General features: G+C 30.6%; 2 protein-coding genes across 2 annotated transcripts in view; one reads left to right on the forward strand and one right to left on the reverse strand.

The window, feature by feature from the left end:
• Positions 1 to 1,273: 1,273 nt before the first annotated feature.
• On the reverse strand, positions 1,274 to 17,556 carry LOC132734783 (palmitoyltransferase ZDHHC21-like). The gene is made up of 8 exons (XM_060721631.1): positions 17,405 to 17,556; positions 15,651 to 15,928; positions 15,074 to 15,169; positions 14,073 to 14,184; positions 13,190 to 13,328; positions 12,295 to 12,411; positions 10,022 to 10,080; positions 1,274 to 6,729 (listed from the first exon to the last, which is right to left on the reverse strand). Exons 2-8 carry the CDS (start codon positions 15,919 to 15,921, stop codon positions 6,606 to 6,608), a joined length of 918 nt encoding a protein of 305 aa, XP_060577614.1. The 5' UTR covers positions 15,922 to 15,928; positions 17,405 to 17,556; the 3' UTR covers positions 1,274 to 6,605.
• Positions 17,423 to 18,886, forward strand: part of LOC132734773 (uncharacterized) — a 36,609-nt gene continuing 35,145 nt past the window's right edge. The window contains exon 1 of the mRNA XM_060721619.1: positions 17,423 to 17,484. The gene's annotated coding sequence lies outside the window, so the exon portion shown is untranslated. The remainder of the gene's footprint in view (positions 17,485 to 18,886) is intronic.

Here is an 18,886-nt window from a genome sequence, read left to right on the forward strand (position 1 = left end):
TAAAGTGTTGCAGGATAAGTAATAAATATGTTGTATATTGGCGTACATACAAAATATTGAAAGTACAGAAAGGTCGTAGCTATTTAAATGAACCAGGTCATTCGTAAGTGTGTAAAACGCACACACACAACAAACAAATAAAAAAAATACATTAACTATTATGTTAATTTCTAAACAGCCTTCCAGCTTAAGTAATAAGTAACATTTGTGAGATATTTACATTGAACAGCAAACAATAAGCTTTCTCTAGTAAGTTCTGTCACATAATTCTTAGTTTACTGAACAATATAGGAGCGACAAAAAATAAAATAAACAGAAAAACCCACTGTACAGAACCCCCTACTTTGGAAATGTTTTTGGGCGCGAAAATGTTCGCGAATTCATAATTACATAACTTCTCAGACTTTTTCTTGAATCATTTCAAGCCTAATTAAAATTGGACGCTTTGAACAAAACTGCAATAACACCCCCCCCCCCCCCCCCCCCCAAAAAAAAAAAACCCTCACATGATTATTACTGAAAATAATAAATTTAAGAGGGGGGGGGGACTTCTCGTACAACGCACATAATTCAATATTTTCGACACACATGCTGTATTATTTCCCCCCAAAGGAAATGGCGTTCTGTGGCCAAGAAATAAAGGATAAAGATTGCCAACTTAAAACTACTAGTCAGTGAGTCAACAATATGAGGTGAGTCACCACTACAAGTTCGATACCAGACATGAACATATAGGAAGGTCAATAGTTCTAACCAGGTGCATTGAATACTAGCCTGGGTTCCAGTCTGTCGATTTTTGTATGTGCTTCCGTTCGGCAAATCGACAATTGGTATTATCAAACACATGAACGAGTATGAAATAGAGTATGTAATAGCGCGTATGTATGTTACGAAGCAAAAAATATCAACGCCGGAAACCAAGGCTAATTGAATACTCTTGCACATACGGAACTGCAGGGAAGTTGGGGGGAGGGGGAATGCATCAGAAATACTAGTATTCTTCCATCAGTCGAGCTGGAAGGCTGCCATATGACCTAATACTATATAGGTGTTGGTGAATACATAATTTCTCGGAAATTTGTTGGTATACCTTATTAAAGGTAACTCTGTGTCTACAGCGTAATGAACAGAAAATAATTCATTGATTTTCCTAGAAAGGTGTATCCACCTTTCCAAATTTGCCTTTTCTCCTTCTCATGCATGAATTATTGGAAACTATACATAATTCATAATTACCTATCTCTCTGTCAACAGAATGATAAACGAACAAAAATTAATCATGAAATATTTTATTTTAAAACTTTTACGAGCAGATATAAATCGAGCAGATATAAAAACTAAGCAATATTTGACAATTCTTATATCAATGAAATTAAATGAATACATAACAAGCTGCATTGTGTATAGTATATTCATACAAATAACATGATTTCACGACAATTATCTCATTTTTATCTCATCTGAAACTTTATTTTATTATTTCTTAATTTTACCAGAACACTGTGTTCATACATTTAGTAATATCTAAGACTTGTATATTTTTGCCCAATAAAAGCAGCTATATAAATTAAATCAGAAAAGCTAAAAATATAAGAAAATAGTAAGTCATTTTGCCTGAATAACCTGCAATGCATATACAATGTACAACATGCATGTATTTCCACCTATTATGCAAAATAGAATGTTTATACTGCATTGTACATTGTTAAAAGAACACAATTTAAAACATCTAAATATGATAAAAACTAAAATAAATTGAATTTTTAAAAATAGAAGATTTTGATTAAAGGGAGTGGAATAATATACAGAACATTTCAATTATTACACAAAACAATCCCATTTACAATACAAGATGACATTTTTCCCCCCATCATTTACATATACGTAATTTTGTAAAATTTGACTTGAGCTTAGAATTTGGACTTTAGTATTAAAAAGTCAGAAAACTAAAATTCCACTTACAATTTTAAAAAAAATGCTTTATAAAGATATGCTTAATAATTCATAGTATTTTACATGATAAAAACATCTTTAAATTTGTCAGTTTATAAGTAATATATAGTATCACAGGAAAGATAAATATCTAAGACAACAACAACAGATACAAGAGGTAGAAATCAGACAAATAATTATATATAGATATATGAAAATAAATCAGCAAGTGTGGTCAGTATAACCCTACTGTAATATTTCTTCACCCAAAACCTACTGGACCTAAGATGATTAGCCTTTCCCACCCCTATATTCATACAATGTAGCCAGCCCAGCCTTCACATCCCTGCAGTCTGACAAGGTTCTATACTGTTGGTAGCTTAATTTTTGTATTTTTGATGTTGGAATCCCCTAAACTTGAAATGGATTGTTCCGAAATCAAAGCCGGGCAAGTCCATTACAAAAATTTAGCAATTCAGCAGGTCAAAGGGGAAGTACAAATGTAATTGTACATGTATTCTGGAGAACCTATTCATACAATAAAATTTATAGTATCAAAAAATCATCTTCATTAATAGAAACAACCCACATTTGCATAATTATTTGACCTTTAAACTGCCATTCAGCAACATGCACCTAGATCCAAGATAGTTTATCAAAACATCAGTGTTAGAAATAGTAACATTACTATCAGCTAGCCCAAGGCACTTACTGTCAAACTGAATTATCTATATATGACAAAAAAATATGTGTAAAAAAAAGTTCTCTGTTATAATTGGGAAACAAAAATGTGAATAAAACAAGTAAATTCAGTTTATTCTCACACAAAACAAGTCAAGGTCATGGCCTGTTAAATCTTATACATTTCTAGAAATTTTGCTGCATCTTCATTAACATATTAAGCTTATCCTTGGATAAAATACTTTTATTGGAGACGTTTATTAAAATCTAGGAAATTCTAAAAGAATTTTTCTTATTTGAATAACAGAATACACATACAATATTTGGGAAGCTGCAATCCTAACATATCTTTTAGTATGATTCTAGTTACTTTTTTTCTATTTTTTTTTAATTTCTTCACACTTCAAGTTATGATATGATTCAATGTCAAAACTATTACATATATTATCTAATTACTAAAATCGTCTATACATGTCATAGAAGCTGCCTTTATAAATGCCTGTACAAAATGATGCTTTTTTAAACATACATTAATGACTAAGGTGGATTACATAGAACATTCTTTACAATAAATAAACATGTATAATGAAAATATGTGCAAAACAGAGAACAGGTGTAGTCTGGGTAAAATTATTAACTTTATGCAAATATGTTGTATGTAGATAAATGAAAACTTCATTCCAATTAAACGTTATTTTTGTTGTTATTTTGTGCGTGGAAAAATGCATTTTAAACTTCCTACAAAGTACATTAAGTATACAACACATTGGGCATGTGTAGGTTATTTTTTAAAATTTACAACAAAATTATTTAAATAAATTGCCCAATATTCTTGTTCAACCAAATGGACCCTTTGTTGTGCAACATTCTCTTTTTTTTTTTAGCTGAACAATTCCATTGGTCAGTGTACATTCCGACCCAATTTTTGACCTGTTAAAAAACTTGAGAATTGAGTATGAGCTAAAAGAAAATGTCAACATAACCTTATACAAGAGACAGAACTTAATAGTTTGGACCATAAAATATTGACACATGATGTCAAATATGATGTCACATTGTCTGGTGACATAAAATATATTTATTACTGCTTCTCTTTGTATAAAAAATGTTGAAAATTTTTTCTGCATACAAAATGACAACAAATATGTTATATACAAATATACCACAATTATTTATGAAATAATTTGGTCAATACTGACTTTTACAATGTAAAAGTTTTTGTTGGAACAAAAAAAAAATGTTTTCTTTTAGTTGTCATATTTTGTTGTACTTAATTGAAAAGAAGCATATGTTAATGGTTATCTTTATAAGTAAAATTTATGATATAACTTGTTAATTAACTTACAAAAAATAATAATGAATTAAACGAGTTAGAATGAATGACATATGGAGACAGATATGTAAAATATCACTAGAAAAAGTTGACTGACAACACAACTGAATATGTACATTTATTTAATTTTACCCATGAAATATGGTACTATATCAGTCAAATATATTTCATATTTTTTTAAAAATAAATATGAAATGTAATTATGAAAGTGGGCGGAGTCAAAACTCATATTTATTTTAAGGGACCTCTTTCGCCATTTTGTTTGAAAAATCTGATAAATATAAAATAACTTTGGTTGAATTTTGTTTTGAAAACTATCTAGAACGATAGAAATTGGACTAACTAAGAAAATAAATCCGAACACCAATATCTTTAATTCAGTCATTAACGCTGTATAGATGTTTAAAGAGTTGTTTACGTGACGTCACAAGTTAGCGCTAAATATCGAGTGCAAAACAAGACAATAATTATATTACTGCGCGCTGTACAATTGCAGTTGCTTAGCAAGCAAGGGTGTTCGTGACCATTTTTCTTTGATAATGAAATTAAATAAAAAGGTTATTTTTTCGTTATTCGTGAAATATGGTATATACATGTACTTTCACTCAACATGATAAAATGCCACATATTTTCACTAGCCATCCCGGCTCGCGGAAATATGAGGCATTTTATCATGTTTCGTGAAAATTTATTCCATATTTCACTCAAACGAAAAAATATATCCTCTTAGTATTTACTTAAATTATTTGCAAAGATAACCAAATAAACTTTAAAACATCTGAATATCCAATGAATATATAATATCAATAACAGTGAAAAATATTTCACTTTAAAAAGTTCCATTTTTATATAAAATAATCAAAAAACATGGCTGTTACAATTTACTCCTTTGATTTATACGTGATATAATGATGAAAATATGGCTATTACAATTCACTCCCTAGTATTGGCACAATAATTATATTAATTTCATCTAAATATACATTAAATTAAATATACTATGGTGTCAATATAAAACACTCTGTTTAAAGCAGCATGCCTCCAGATTCATGCTAATTTTTATGAAAATTTTGATGATTTATTTAAAAGTAAAATTTTATGAAGTGAACAAAGAAAGTAATTTACACATAGCAAACAGCACTTTTAATCCACATAAGTTAACCAAACAGAGGTCAAATAACGTTAGTAATGCAGTAGACATTTGGTGATTAATACTGCAATAACAGTCAGTAATCGAACATAACATGTAACTTACTACTTGAATCTTGAATGTTTTTAACTTTTCTTAAAATCTTAGAACATTTTTCTCAAATTTGATTTTCTTAAAATATTTTGGCTCATCTGGAGGTATGTAGCTTTAATAATCTGGCTGACTATACGGTCCAAACACAAACATAATGTTGCAAATATCTACTGAACCATTGTATCCTTAAAATTGTATAGGGGATCTGTCATATTTTTTTTCATTTAGTACTGTTGACTGGTATTTAAAGATATTTCAGTGTCAAATTACTGACAGTGAACAATTATGCCTTTACTAAACATAATTATTATATAATGTCATAAAAATGTCATGGATGGATAATTTCACCATTGAAGGAATGGTTTTCCGTTAGTAAACATATCAGTTTTCACTGAAGTATTCTTTCAATACCGCTTGAAATTAAATGACATGTACTTTATAAAACTTTCAAAGATTACTAAAATACTTTTTCCCCCCCAAGTAAATGAGTCAACACAAAAACTATTAAACATTTCAGATATGAAAATTGAAACTTTACCAGTTGCCAGTTAAAAGGCATTTATTTACTGGTTAGTGGAATTGGATAAAAATTACTTACACATTAAAATACATTATGGTACTTGAAACGGTTCATATAAATATCTAGATGATTTTAAAATGTTTCAAGTGAATGCCAACCATGGCTATATTTAGCACCAAATTTACGATAACAATAAGCTAGCAAAGCACACTATCATTCTAATCTTTGTGTATCCCTAAGGGAAAGTTATATACCATTAAATAAATATCAAAATTATCCCTTTCCTTTTTCTTTCTTTTGATTTTGTTTAATGCCTCAAAGAAATTGTTATATAGCGACTTTTCAGTTTAACCAGGAGGAAAACATAAGGTGTGCCTCCATGCATATTTTTTTTGCACAAGCTGGGACCCCAGTAAAATTAATCAACATTCCATAAGCTAGTTAGATAGCTTCCTCAAATGAAAAAGTATGTTAAGTCCCTGGTGGGATTTAAACCTTCATCAATGAGGGGCAAGTGATTTAAAGTCATGTTTAAAACTTGGCTATAGAAGCCCTTATATCAAAATTTTCAGTAATTGGATATTGGTAAACGACAGTAAAAGGAATTGATCCAATTTCTCTTTATCTTTCTTCAATCAAATTCATCTTTATCTACAATCTACTTCCTTGTGGCTATACATTCTATAACTGGTCAACTAGTATATTGCTTTGAACATAATATCCCTATACTATATCTATGACACCTTTTTTTTTTAATCAACTTTACAAATAATAACATGGAATGCATTGTATAAAAACAACCGTCATCAAATTAACAAAAGGCCGAACATTCTCTGTATTTTCGCTGACGTAGGCAAACGACATTAAAATGACATTAATATCATACATTATCAATGTTACGCATAACAAACATCCGTCATAATGGTCGACCTTCTTCCCCGACAAGGCCACGGCCAAAGGTAAAATCTTCTTGTCCCGCAATGATCACTGTATGCATTTATTGCACCTCGGATGCGTAACCTACAAATATATAAAATACTCTTCAGATAATGGCACATTATCATCGGGCAAATAAAAATACTGGACTATATTTACAATCAGGATATATCTTTTGCATAAATGAATATCATTTGCATACATTAACCTTTACCCCTCCCTAATCTGTGTAATGAGCTGACTAAGCTTTTGATTTGGAACAGTTCATTGATAGTTAAAGGCATCTCAAGACCAAAATTAGAAAACTGAGCAGAAAACATTATATATGGACATGCAGGCTTGGCCAGGCTCTAAACTAAGAGGCACAGGAACATCGTTAATGCTGCAGGTGTTCAGAAAAATAATAACATTAGCAGACATCATGAGAAACAGTTTCAGCCTGTAGCTTACTGGATTCTTAAATGGACTTGTCTAGCTTTTATTTTTGGAACTGACCATTATCAACGTTACAAAGATCAAGATGAAAATGTAATGTTGGTCAGCCAATAGTACTGAGCCTGGTCAGACTACACAGATGTGCATGGTGGCCTTGCTCTTCATTGGTGGTAATCATTAATCACTTTTTTCCCCTGCTGATTAAGCGTTAATCAAGAAGTACCTCATGTATATAATAATGAAATGCAGTACAGAAGAGATTATTCTTAGTAATACAGTACAATTACATAACAACATACATGAATGAGATAACTGGTGAGAAAAAATCCACAATTCTAGTAGATACTATCTTCATAAATTATTTTTAGTAGAGGTAGCATGTTTATGATGTAACAATCTAAGCATTATGATTCTGATTATGATAATGATGATGATGTGGCTGGGAACATACTTTATCCTGGGATACAAACATTTACAAATAAGTGCAACACGTTGTTCTCTGTTTATCTGTAGATATAACTGATAAAATTTGTCTGTGCCCCAAACCCCACATACAACCTATGTACCCATGTTTGCCAGGTTCTAGATAAATCACCACCACCATCATCATCATCATCATCATATTACCATCAAAATCGTCATCACAATCATCATCATAATCAAAACATAATCATCATCAAATCAGCAATCATATCAACATTACCAAACTATGATAATTATCATTATCATAAAATTTGAATGATACTTTAATTCCCTTATGAGGAAAACTTTTTTTGGTCTATAACTTTGCCTATGTAGCAATGGGAAAAGACATGAGTACACATACATACATGGTATGTATTTTGTTATTACTATTCATCGTCACATTATCTTTAACATGAAACCATGGTTTTAATTAAATCAGTGATGAAACAGAAACTTGCTTAGGATAGGTAAAAACAATAATAGACACAGGTAACCGACTATTATACAGGTAAAACAAGAGTTAACATTACCTCAACTGTCAATAATTTAAGATGTGTGAGATCATATGAACCTATCAGATGTTTGACAGATAAAATCATATTATAGACAGCTCATTATGATAATACTGTAGGAATGTGTTAGAGATAGGGTGTTTTATCTGGTATTTAATCACAGGGAGCTGTCAAGATAAACATCTCTGTCGAGATAAAAGTCGACTCACATCATAACAACAACAAACACTTCATTTTACCATATCAGATCTTGTATTATCTTAACAATCACACCCAAATGTGTGTAATGGTCTTGTCCAGCTGTGAATTTGGAATAGTTCACTTGTATTTTGTAGGGAATTCAGCATTTAAATAATACAAGCACATGTAACAGAAACAATGGCTGGCCTGGCTCTTGACTGGTGGCATAAGTTCTTTATTGTCAATGCTAGCATGTTCATGGTTAATGTATTTATTTCTCTTCTTGCACCTTCTATATTTTCAGAGGGCATTCGATTTTTTTTGTTCTGAGCACTGGGTGAAAAGGACAGGATGTAGTTGTGGGAGTTGAATGTAAGAGAGATGTGTTAAAAAAATGGTAAATTTAAAAAAAAATAAACACCCCAACCTCAAAGCACAAAATATATCAAAGGCTTCTTCACCTTTAAACAGCAAAGAGTCAGATATATTCATTGAAATAAATAGTCAAACAGTTTTCTAAATCAATATAACAACAGGTAAATAAGACTTAAACAGTAGTATTTTTTTCTCTCCAAAAACTACTGGTTTTAACTAAATATTTTAATATTGTTATCTGCTGTAAAAGGAATTTCCATGATGTTTGTTTACATTTCATGTTTTATTTTTTTATTCAGCCCATATTTCAGTTTCATACAATTTGTTTGTTGAAGCCTACATTTGTGTCTACTGTAATTGGTAAATTCCCAATGGCCTTTTAATCTTCCTTATACACAGTATAAAGTTATAACTTCAGATCAGGAAGTAGTGTGATAAGAAAACATTAACAAAAGGGTTTTTTCAAGAGGTTGTTTTTTGTTGTTTTTTTAATTTGTATTTCAAGACATAACCCTGTTACAAAAAATGTGGGAAAAACCGTTCAAGGTGTTTTTATTTTTCGACCAGGAAGTTAAGAACATTTAATGTAGTAAAGACACGTGTGTTAACCGAGTTGGTTGTGTAAGATGATGGTGGCAGTATTATGCTGACTAAGCATGTATTGTCCTGAATGTCATTGTATACCTGTGAACCAAACAACTAATAACCAGGACATCTTATTGACATATCACATTATCTCGCCATACCTTACATACCATTCTTAATCCTCTTTGCTTTTTATATTAATAATAGTGAGAAATTTATGTAAATACACGTATACATTTTTTATAAAATTGTACTTGTAAATCTTTACAATTTTTTATTTGTAATTCGTAAAATCATATGCCCCTGGCCCAAGGTTATGGTAATGTATTTCTTATAAGGGAAGGTCTTTCTTAAAGGAACTCCACTAAGGTCAAAAGGGTTAAAATTTAAATTTCTTACATTAATCAACTGGGGTACTTAAACCAAAAAGATATGCAAAATATAAAGATATATACTCTGAATCAAATTGAACTTTGTTCAAGTCTTTTCCAAAATTTGAATTGGAAGCTTAAAAACACATTCCTTTATGGTCATTTTTCACAATTTATCTGTAAATTATCTGAAATTTTGAACATAATATTGGCCAAGATCTAAATTAAATGCTTACTGCATCTAAAACAACATTGTCTAGTCTTGTCAAGCCAAAGGAACCTAAAGGAGTCCCTTTAATGAATAAATTAAAGTGTTCAAGCAAAGGTTAAATGTATCAATGAATTGTGGCAGAGTATTAAAAATGTTTGCATGAATTTAGTGAATTATTTTTTTTTAATACAAAATCTGAAACTGGTAATATTGTCCTACAGAGATTATACTATATAACTTACGTGGTATAGTCAACATCATCAACACTTTTAACTTTCATATTGTCTATTGTTGTTCTATTCTGAAACAAGGAGAGATAAACAATAATTTCTTAGAAAACTTTATTATATGGTGTTGGGCTTGGTCAGACTGTGGTTCGAGCAGGATACAGGGTTTATAATAATATTAGCAAGGTATCTCAATCAATGTTTGCATATTTCTGAAAATATTTCCTATTACAAAATTGCATTTCAGAAAATTGATTGTTTTGGTTTACACAGAATTTATTTTAGTCTGATTGTGTAGGAAGCTATAAGCTTATAGACACTTTTGAATCCGTTCCTGGAACCAAATAGTGATGAGCAATGAGTGTTAAGTTTCTTGCTCAAGAAACCAATAACTAGCTCCTGACGGGGTTTAAACCCAAGCGACTAGCGGGATCATTAGATTACTAGTCCGACATGATAACCACTTGGCCATGTGGACACTTTTTTTTTTTTTTTGTTGACCTTTCCTTCTGTACTGTTATTAAGATTCAAGGAAATGTACAATGTAGGTACTTGACCATTCTATCTTATCTTACTTTCCTTGTTTGGTTGATATTCTGAGACAAGGAAAACCTCATGAAACTTAGCATACTTAAACATTGTTTCCTCAATCTAGAACAATGAAACAGCAATTGTGATATAAAAAAATTTAAAAAAAATTCCCATGATTAATACTCTAATTTTTAGAAACTCTTAAAATTAACTGTTCAATTCTTGAAACACTTTTCATTCTAATATTTATCTTTAACCTTTCAGGAAGTTAAAGTGATAAGCCTTTACCACCAGTTTAGAGCCAGGCCAGCCTGTACTTCTGCACAGTCTGATCAGAATGGAAGCGGGACAAGTTCATTTTTATAAATTAAGCAAGTTGCGGTTAAGGTATAAGGGAGATAATGCATCATAACTTGTGCTTGCATTCAAAACATTAAAAACAACAAGATTTGGAAGCAAAATTGTTCGGTTTTATTCAAATGGAAAAATGCTACAGAATTTGTTTCGAGAATGAACAGAATATAAATTCCTGTACATGAATAATGTTATGGTTTCAAACAATAAAACTTGATGCTCAAATGAAGAATTATAAATATCATAAGTAACAAAAATTATTACTTACATACATTTGATCGAATTTAACAGGTCATGTAAATAAAGGGAGGTAATTAGAAATATATTTCTGATAAAGTCTAGTTTGTATTTCTTATAAGAAAATATATGTATTATTTTTAAAACTTTTTCATAATGTAAATTAAAACTTTTTTGTATAAATATCACAAATTCTTGAATGTTTAAAAATTGTGTTGGAATTAACTGATATACATGTATATATAATTTTGGTTAAACTGTGCGTTACATCCTTAATTACAACATACAGGATCTTTCAATAAGAGGGTCTTGAAAGATGACAAGTTCCATTGTGACAAATCATGAACGATCTTAAGAACTGTATAACAATTTATTTAATAATAATAATCAAACTTTTGTTCCTGCATATTACATGGAAACCACTTTAGAGTTCTTTTCAGTAAAATCTTAATTAATGTTTTTCTTTACAAAATTAGTATTTAATTGTATTTAATTAAAGTACATTTCTGAATGATAAAAAAGAACAAGTAAAAGTGCAATGTCTTATATGTTAAGAAAGAAAAAAATGTTTTGAGAAAAAAGATAAAGGGAAATAAATTGTGTACTGTACAGTTAATCCATATAACTTAAGACCTGAGGATTTACCTCCCTTGACTAACAAATTTGAAGAACCTTGTGTTGCAGCAAAAATGAATTCATTTTAATAAAAAAAATTAATTAAAGAGTACAGTCTTCATAGTGTATGTATGTTCTTTTTGTTGTAGTTGTGTTGTTGTTTTAAAGGGGACAAAAATGTGTTAAATCTTTAAACATGTATTCAAACTTTAAACACTGTGCATTTCATTTCTGTTTTAATTTTTGCACACATTTTATAAGTGGCAATGATTTCCTATATTTTGAATGTTTTTTATTAATCTTAATATCTGAAAAGTTCACAAGAACTGTAAAATAAACACAAAGCATGATTTTAACTTTAATTTATCATATTTTTGTATGTAACTGTTTAGATGACCTCCCTTGATTAATGTTATACAAGACAAACAGAATACTCTCCCTTGATTTTTAAATTTCTTGAAACCCATATGCACTTCAACTTAAATCCAAAAAAAAACAAAACTGCATTGTTAGGATATGTAGAAAAAGATAAAAAGACAAATTTTACTTACCAGAAGTAAATTAAAATATTGTGAAAAGAATTGTGAAAACATGAAAACTGCCATTGCAGAGGACATCACAAAACTTAGGTAGGAAAACCATATGCCATATTTTACTGGAAATGATTCCTGAAATGAATAGCAAAAATAGACTTAATCAATAAATCATATTACTGACCTAACATCTGCTCACATATTCATATTAAGTGATAGGGAACCTACATAACAAGTATGTAATACTATTATCAACAGACTTTCCAAATTGGCACTATCCAGTTAGCTTAAATAGCGTTGGACTGTGAATTGGGTGATCCAAGTTCGACTCCTGGATGGTACAGGTCACTCTCATTGTGTTTGATCATGAAATTCTTTCAACGGTCATTCGTATTGCACATTATAAATGTGTAAAGTTGCCCACTTATGCATCTTTTGCTACCCTTCAAGATGCATTGTTTTGAAAAACTTCATATATACTAATATGTTCACTTACTGGCTGATAAAACATCAAATATTATCTCTGCATTTAACATTACTAATAAACATTATAATTATGTCCATACTAAAGCAATGAGACCACAGTTTTAATAAGAGGCGTTCTTCTCGAAACTGAGACCATCCCACTATTACAGACCATCTTAATGAACCACAAGCTGTCATACAAGGGTAGGTTTTACTTAAAGCAGCAAGCCTCTAGATTCACGCTAATTTTAATGAAAATTTCGAAAATATATTAAAAAGTATAAGATTGTGAAGTAACTATAGGAAGCAATTAACCCATTATCAATGGCATTTGCAACCCACGTAATTTACAAAAAAGAGGTAAAATTATGCAAAAATAGCCCTTACTGCGTTATTATGCCTTGTAGGAATTAGAATAATTTTTTTATCTATGATACAATATACTTACAGGATCACATGTTGAACATTTTGGCCAATACCAGAAATGTAGCATCATGAAGACAAATGTGTTGAAACTAAACAAAAAGGCATAAAACAGCAGCAGTGAAAACAGATGATGATTCCCCTCACCAACACAGTTATTTATCCTGAAATATCCAATAATAATGTGACACCATCTGAATATCTATAAAATGTATTTGAAATAAAGGGATCATTTTACAATGAGTATATAATAAATATTGCTCTGAAAGCTACAAAATCTTTTTATATATTGGGAGCATAGTGATTTACATATATAAATTATTTAATATTAACTTAGCAGTGCTTTGTGAATTCTATTTTGTTTAACATGTATAATCTTGTGAGAATTGCAGTAACTCATTTGAAAGTCAAATCAGCACAACTTTTTTTTCAATTTTCAAAACAAACTGTGGCTTTCTGCAGGGGAAAATATAGCACAATAAATCAGAAAAGGAGGAACAACTGATAGTGGAATTTACCCATACATTTTATTAAATTTTCAATGTCAATTCAATTTAACATGCATTGTACATAGCTGAGGCTATCTATAGGGCCAGTTTTCTGACTCTCAGTCTATAAAATTTATCAACTAGCTGATATAAGTCAGCTGCAGCTAAGTCATTTCTCTGGTGAAGAATGTGCTCAGAGGGCATTTCAGGAGATAACATATCATTTTTGGGGAAAATATATCTTTTTGGGCTAGAGGAAACAGCCTTTATTAGGTCTTTACTGATGGGCCCATTCCCTTTCCTTACTTACGAAAAAAGCCCTGCATAATGAATTACATTACTATTATATATTAGCAAAATAAATTTTGATACTTATGACTATACAGCAGATAAGCAACAAAAAGTTTTAAACTGACTTACCATGGACAATGATGATCCATTCTAAGGACACACTGTTTACACCTTCGACAATGATGACTTTTATTTGGCCGCCACTTTCCACATGTTGGACATGGCTCCCAACTATTAAGTTCTAAACAAATCATGAAAAGATATATTATAACTTTCGATATGTTTTTCTATAACAACAAAATTCTGAGATAAAAAAAACACTTTAAAAACTTTCTTTGGCTTGAATATAAATGTATAAGATTATATTGCAAAATTAATTCATCAATTTAATATAAATATAGTATACAGGGACTTTTTTTCCAATTTTGAAAACAACCTGTGACTTTCAGAAGGGGAAAATATAGCGCATGAAATCAGAAAAGGGAAAAATAAATTCAAACAACTGAGAATGAAATTTTATAAAATTTTAATTTTACATGCATGGTTCATTGCACAGGCTATCTATAGGGACAGCTTTCTGTCTTCTAGCTGATACAAGTCAGCCGCTTCTGTGAAGAATGTGCACAGGGCATTTTAGGGGAAAATATATGAATTTTTTGGGGAAAATATACCTATTTTGGGCTAGGGGAAACAGCCTTTATTTGGCTGTAAAATACAGGGGAAAAAATCACGGATAGATTAGTTGATTTGCTATAATTTACTGACTGTGCTTCCATAAGTGAGAGTCATTTACTCCTGATTTTGGCTTGAGACTTTCAAAATATAATGCTTTTCTTTCTTTACCTATATAGCGTGACTTCCAATGTCAGCCTTATCACAGTCTCTGACTTCCAAATTTTGGAACTTCAGTGAAGTGACACAAGGCTATGTTACAATGTTAAGTGGTTCAATGAAGATACCCAGCCATATCATTTTGTAAAATCAAGTATGACACAGCACTCGGGGGTCTTCCACTTTTACACAAGGACCTCATAATGTTTATGTGACAAAATAATTATTAACTTTTTAAAAGAAACCATGTTTTCAAACATAATTAAACATGTTTTGAAATTAAACCTAAATTTACTTACGTGCAAATTTTTCTTCCACAAATGGCACTTTGCCAGGATTCTCAGTTGATGCACGAAATAATGACACTAAACACAATATTGCAACTATAAAATGATCTGAAATAAAATAGGACAGCAATTAGAATTAATGACACAACGTCAAGAATAGTGCTTATATAATTTATTGAATAGCATAGCAAGTGTATGAAACATTCAGATATTATCTGCAAGTAGAAGTTATTGCATTTATAAAGCATAAAATAAAAATATCAAACTATTTGTGCAAAATATTATGGATTATCATCTTTGTTTGAATGAACTTAACATCACCTTTGAATGGCTAAAAGAAACCCTGATTTATCTTTGTCTCTTGCAAACACAATCTGGCCACCCTGTACCTATATGCAATCAGTATGCACTCTATATTATACTTAAAGCTAATTGAAAATTGCCCAATTTTAGTACTTAACAATTGAAATCTCTAAACTTTCTCTGACCAGTTTTTGTTTAAAAGCAAAATTGGTCAATATAAAACAAAATCAGTCAAGTAAATGATGTGTATACATGTATTATATGATATAGTAATAAGTTAACTTACAATATACAATCCAATCTGGAATGAGTCCATCACGCCAATGAGGTTCTATAATCACATAGTATGATGACCATATACCATAAATCCAGTAGGCAACAATCGCCGATAACAACAACATACCATCTTTGTCTCGGACAAATTGAATCTCACCATATAGAGGGATATTTACTGCATTAGGATAAGATTCAGAGTTTGGACGAGGCTGATCGAGTCCAAGAGATTTTTTCAGAGATTGCAGTACTGGGTCATTTGGGTTTTTGATTGGATATGCCATTGCTCAGCTGAAACAAGAAATTGAAAGAGAAAAAATATTAGTTCTCAGTTCTTATAGGGTTACATGTACATCATATTAGCAGATTAGTATAAGAGGCAAAATATACACAAATGACAAAAAAGTACATATGAGTAGATAGTAAAATCACTTTACTTTCTTGAGTAAAGCTCTTAAAGTACAAACTTACATAGTATTAGCATTTACTTTTTATAGCATTTTCAAGACAATATTATGCTGGGGTTAAACAATTAATCTAAATAGCATAAAATAGTGATACTTCCTGCTGCAAAGAGCAACAAATATAAAAATGGTCAAATATAAATATTTTGTATTATAAGATGTGTAAGTACACATGGTATATTGTGGCAATCATGACAGTTAAAATTCACGTCACAATCCATTAATTCTAGACTAATTTCAGGGACACAAAAATGTTTATTAAAATTAACATAGCAGCATACAACCTAGTAAATGGTATACTGATATTTACAACTTGCAGCTCATTAAGGGCAGGACATTAAATAGTCAGTCCAGTAATGTATCTCGGAAAAGTCGCCATGATTTATATTATAGACATACTTAAATAGATTAATGTACACATAGTCGTGCTTAGACCAAACATTGAATGTACCTTTCTACTTTTTAATAAATTAAAACATTTCTAAGAAATTGTCTCGAAACTCAGATGATAAAAATAATGCACAAAATCATGACACTCCTGAAATAATTGCAAATATGCAAACATTTGAAGAAGTAGAAATATTTCCATACAATCATTTTCTTACAAATTTATGTATATAATGACAGTTAAAAACAAAATCACAACTATTGTGCTTAAGTCAGTAATTGTTGACAAGATTTAATTTCACACCTCTCCCTTTTGTATGAACTGATCCTAGAGACAAGTGACTGACAGGCGCTAGAGATCGTTTGGTGCCCTAGAAGTATCATTATAGGGTGGTCTTATCAAGACTTCAAATGATTTTGCTGACATGCATATATGTGACTGCTAGGGAATTTAAGGCAGAGTCATTTATGCAGACAGTCATTGACACATTTGCTGTAAAGAAATTTGCTGTAAATAAGTTGAAGATTTTTATTCTCACCTGGAAAACACTTCTCTGGGGCGGCCGTCCGTGACAATACAGGGTGTGACGGATGCTATGGCATGTATGTCACATTCACGTGCAGAGACATTCAATTTTATTAGCACATGAACAAGAGACGTACTTAATACCATATTTAAATGCAAATCAGTCATTGTATGAAATTCTTCTATTCTAACAATAATTGCATTTTTTAGTCATCGTGAAAATATGTGACAATCATGACAATTGGTGAAATAACATTTTTCTACAATTCAAGAGTTATGTTAATTCAATTGTACTATAATTTAGAAGTTATGTAATGTGTCACTTGTAAAATCTCATTGTATTCAAGAAATTAAGAGAAAAATAAGTATAAAAACAAAAAATGGACTTACCGGAAGTTGCCAAACGGTGATAAGGTAACTTTCTAAACTTTGTTTACGATTTCGCAAATTTCAGGATTTTGCTTTAAAAGGTTTGTCTCAATTTAATGAAGCATATGATTTCCTTTGTAACAAAACCTGATATGTAATTCTTTATATTAAATGAATTAACACTGTGACAGTATTTAATCACATAATTTATTAAGGTTTCCGCAATATGTTGGCAACGAGTTTGTTTACAAAGGGGAGTAACTTTTGTAGTATAGCTAGTGCATCGTGAACTGTCGTTTTTGATGTGAACCATAATCTTGAAGCGCTTCAACAGCAGAGGGCATCAGGTCTGTCCTTTCGCCATAAACTAAATTAATTATGCTACAGGAACAGCAAGAAGGCTATGAATGCAGATAACCCTTCCAATATGATTAAAACATGAAATAATTTGCCTATGTATGTATCAGAGACATACTATATAATATTTAGAGAGATTTAAATTACATATGATATCACATGCCGCAAAGTTCAGTGAGAAAGTAAGCGTACCTTTCACCCAGGTATTATTATCCCAATTTTCCGAATCATAGTTGTTTTATTTTCAAAGATAACAACTACTTTTAGCTCGACTATTCGAAGAATATGAGAGCTATTGTAGTCGCCCCGGCGTCCGCGTCGGCGTCTGCGTTGGTTAAAGTTTTTTGTAAAGTCAAATATCTCAATAATTACTTGAGATATTCAATTGAAACTTACAATACTTATTTATAGTAACAAGGTACATCAGATTGACAAGTTGGATAACTCTGCCTACAATATTGACAGAATTATGCCCCTTTTTAACTTAGAAATTTTGGTTAAAGTTTTTTGTAAAGTCAAATATCTCAATAATTACTTGAGATATTCAATTGAAACTTACGATACTTATTTATAGTAACAAGGTACATCAGATTGACAAGTGAGATAACTCTGTCTACAATATTGACAGAATTATGCCCCTTTTTAACTTAGAATTTTTGGTTAAAGTTTTTTGTAAAGTCAAATATCTCAACTATTGCTTGAGATATTCAATTGAACCTTACAATACTTATTTATAGTAACAAGGTACATCAGATTGACAAGTTGGATAACTCTGCCTACAATATTGACAGAATTATGCCCCTTTGGAACTTAGAAATTTTGGTTAAAGTTCTTTTGTAAAGTCAAATATCTCAATTATTGCTTGAGATATTCAATTGAAATTTAAAATACTTTTTTATAGTAACAATGTACATCAGTTTTGCAAAATTGCATAACTCTGCCTGCAAAATTTGAAGAATTATTTGCCCCTTTGAAACTTAGAAATTTTTGGTTAAAGGTTAAAGGTCTTCAAAGATATTTACTTGAATGTTTACACATGCACTTAGGGTCATAATTGGAGGGTCATAATTGTAATGTCACTGTGACCAAGTTTCATAACTCTATCTTGCATTAAGGCTGATTCATATCCCCTTTTCTACTTAGTCT

The sequence above is a fragment of the Ruditapes philippinarum genome, unplaced genomic scaffold (assembly GCF_026571515.1).
Source record: "Ruditapes philippinarum isolate M1 unplaced genomic scaffold, ASM2657151v2 ctg748_1_1_1_1, whole genome shotgun sequence".
Lineage (NCBI taxonomy): Eukaryota > Metazoa > Mollusca > Bivalvia > Venerida > Veneridae > Ruditapes > Ruditapes philippinarum.

Bases quoted from the DNA above. Each gene is read 5' to 3' on its own strand.
- LOC132734783 (XM_060721631.1), bottom strand. From the start codon at position 15,921: ATGGCATATCCAATCAAAAACCCAAATGACCCAGTACTGCAATCTCTG. The intron at 13,329-14,072 runs GTAAGTCAGTTT...TGGATATTTCAG, and splicing joins ATGGATCATCATTGTCCATG to GATAAATAACTGTGTTGGTG. The intron at 10,081-12,294 runs GTAAGTAAAATT...TCCTTGTTTCAG, and splicing joins AATATTTTAATTTACTTCTG to AATAGAACAACAATAGACAA.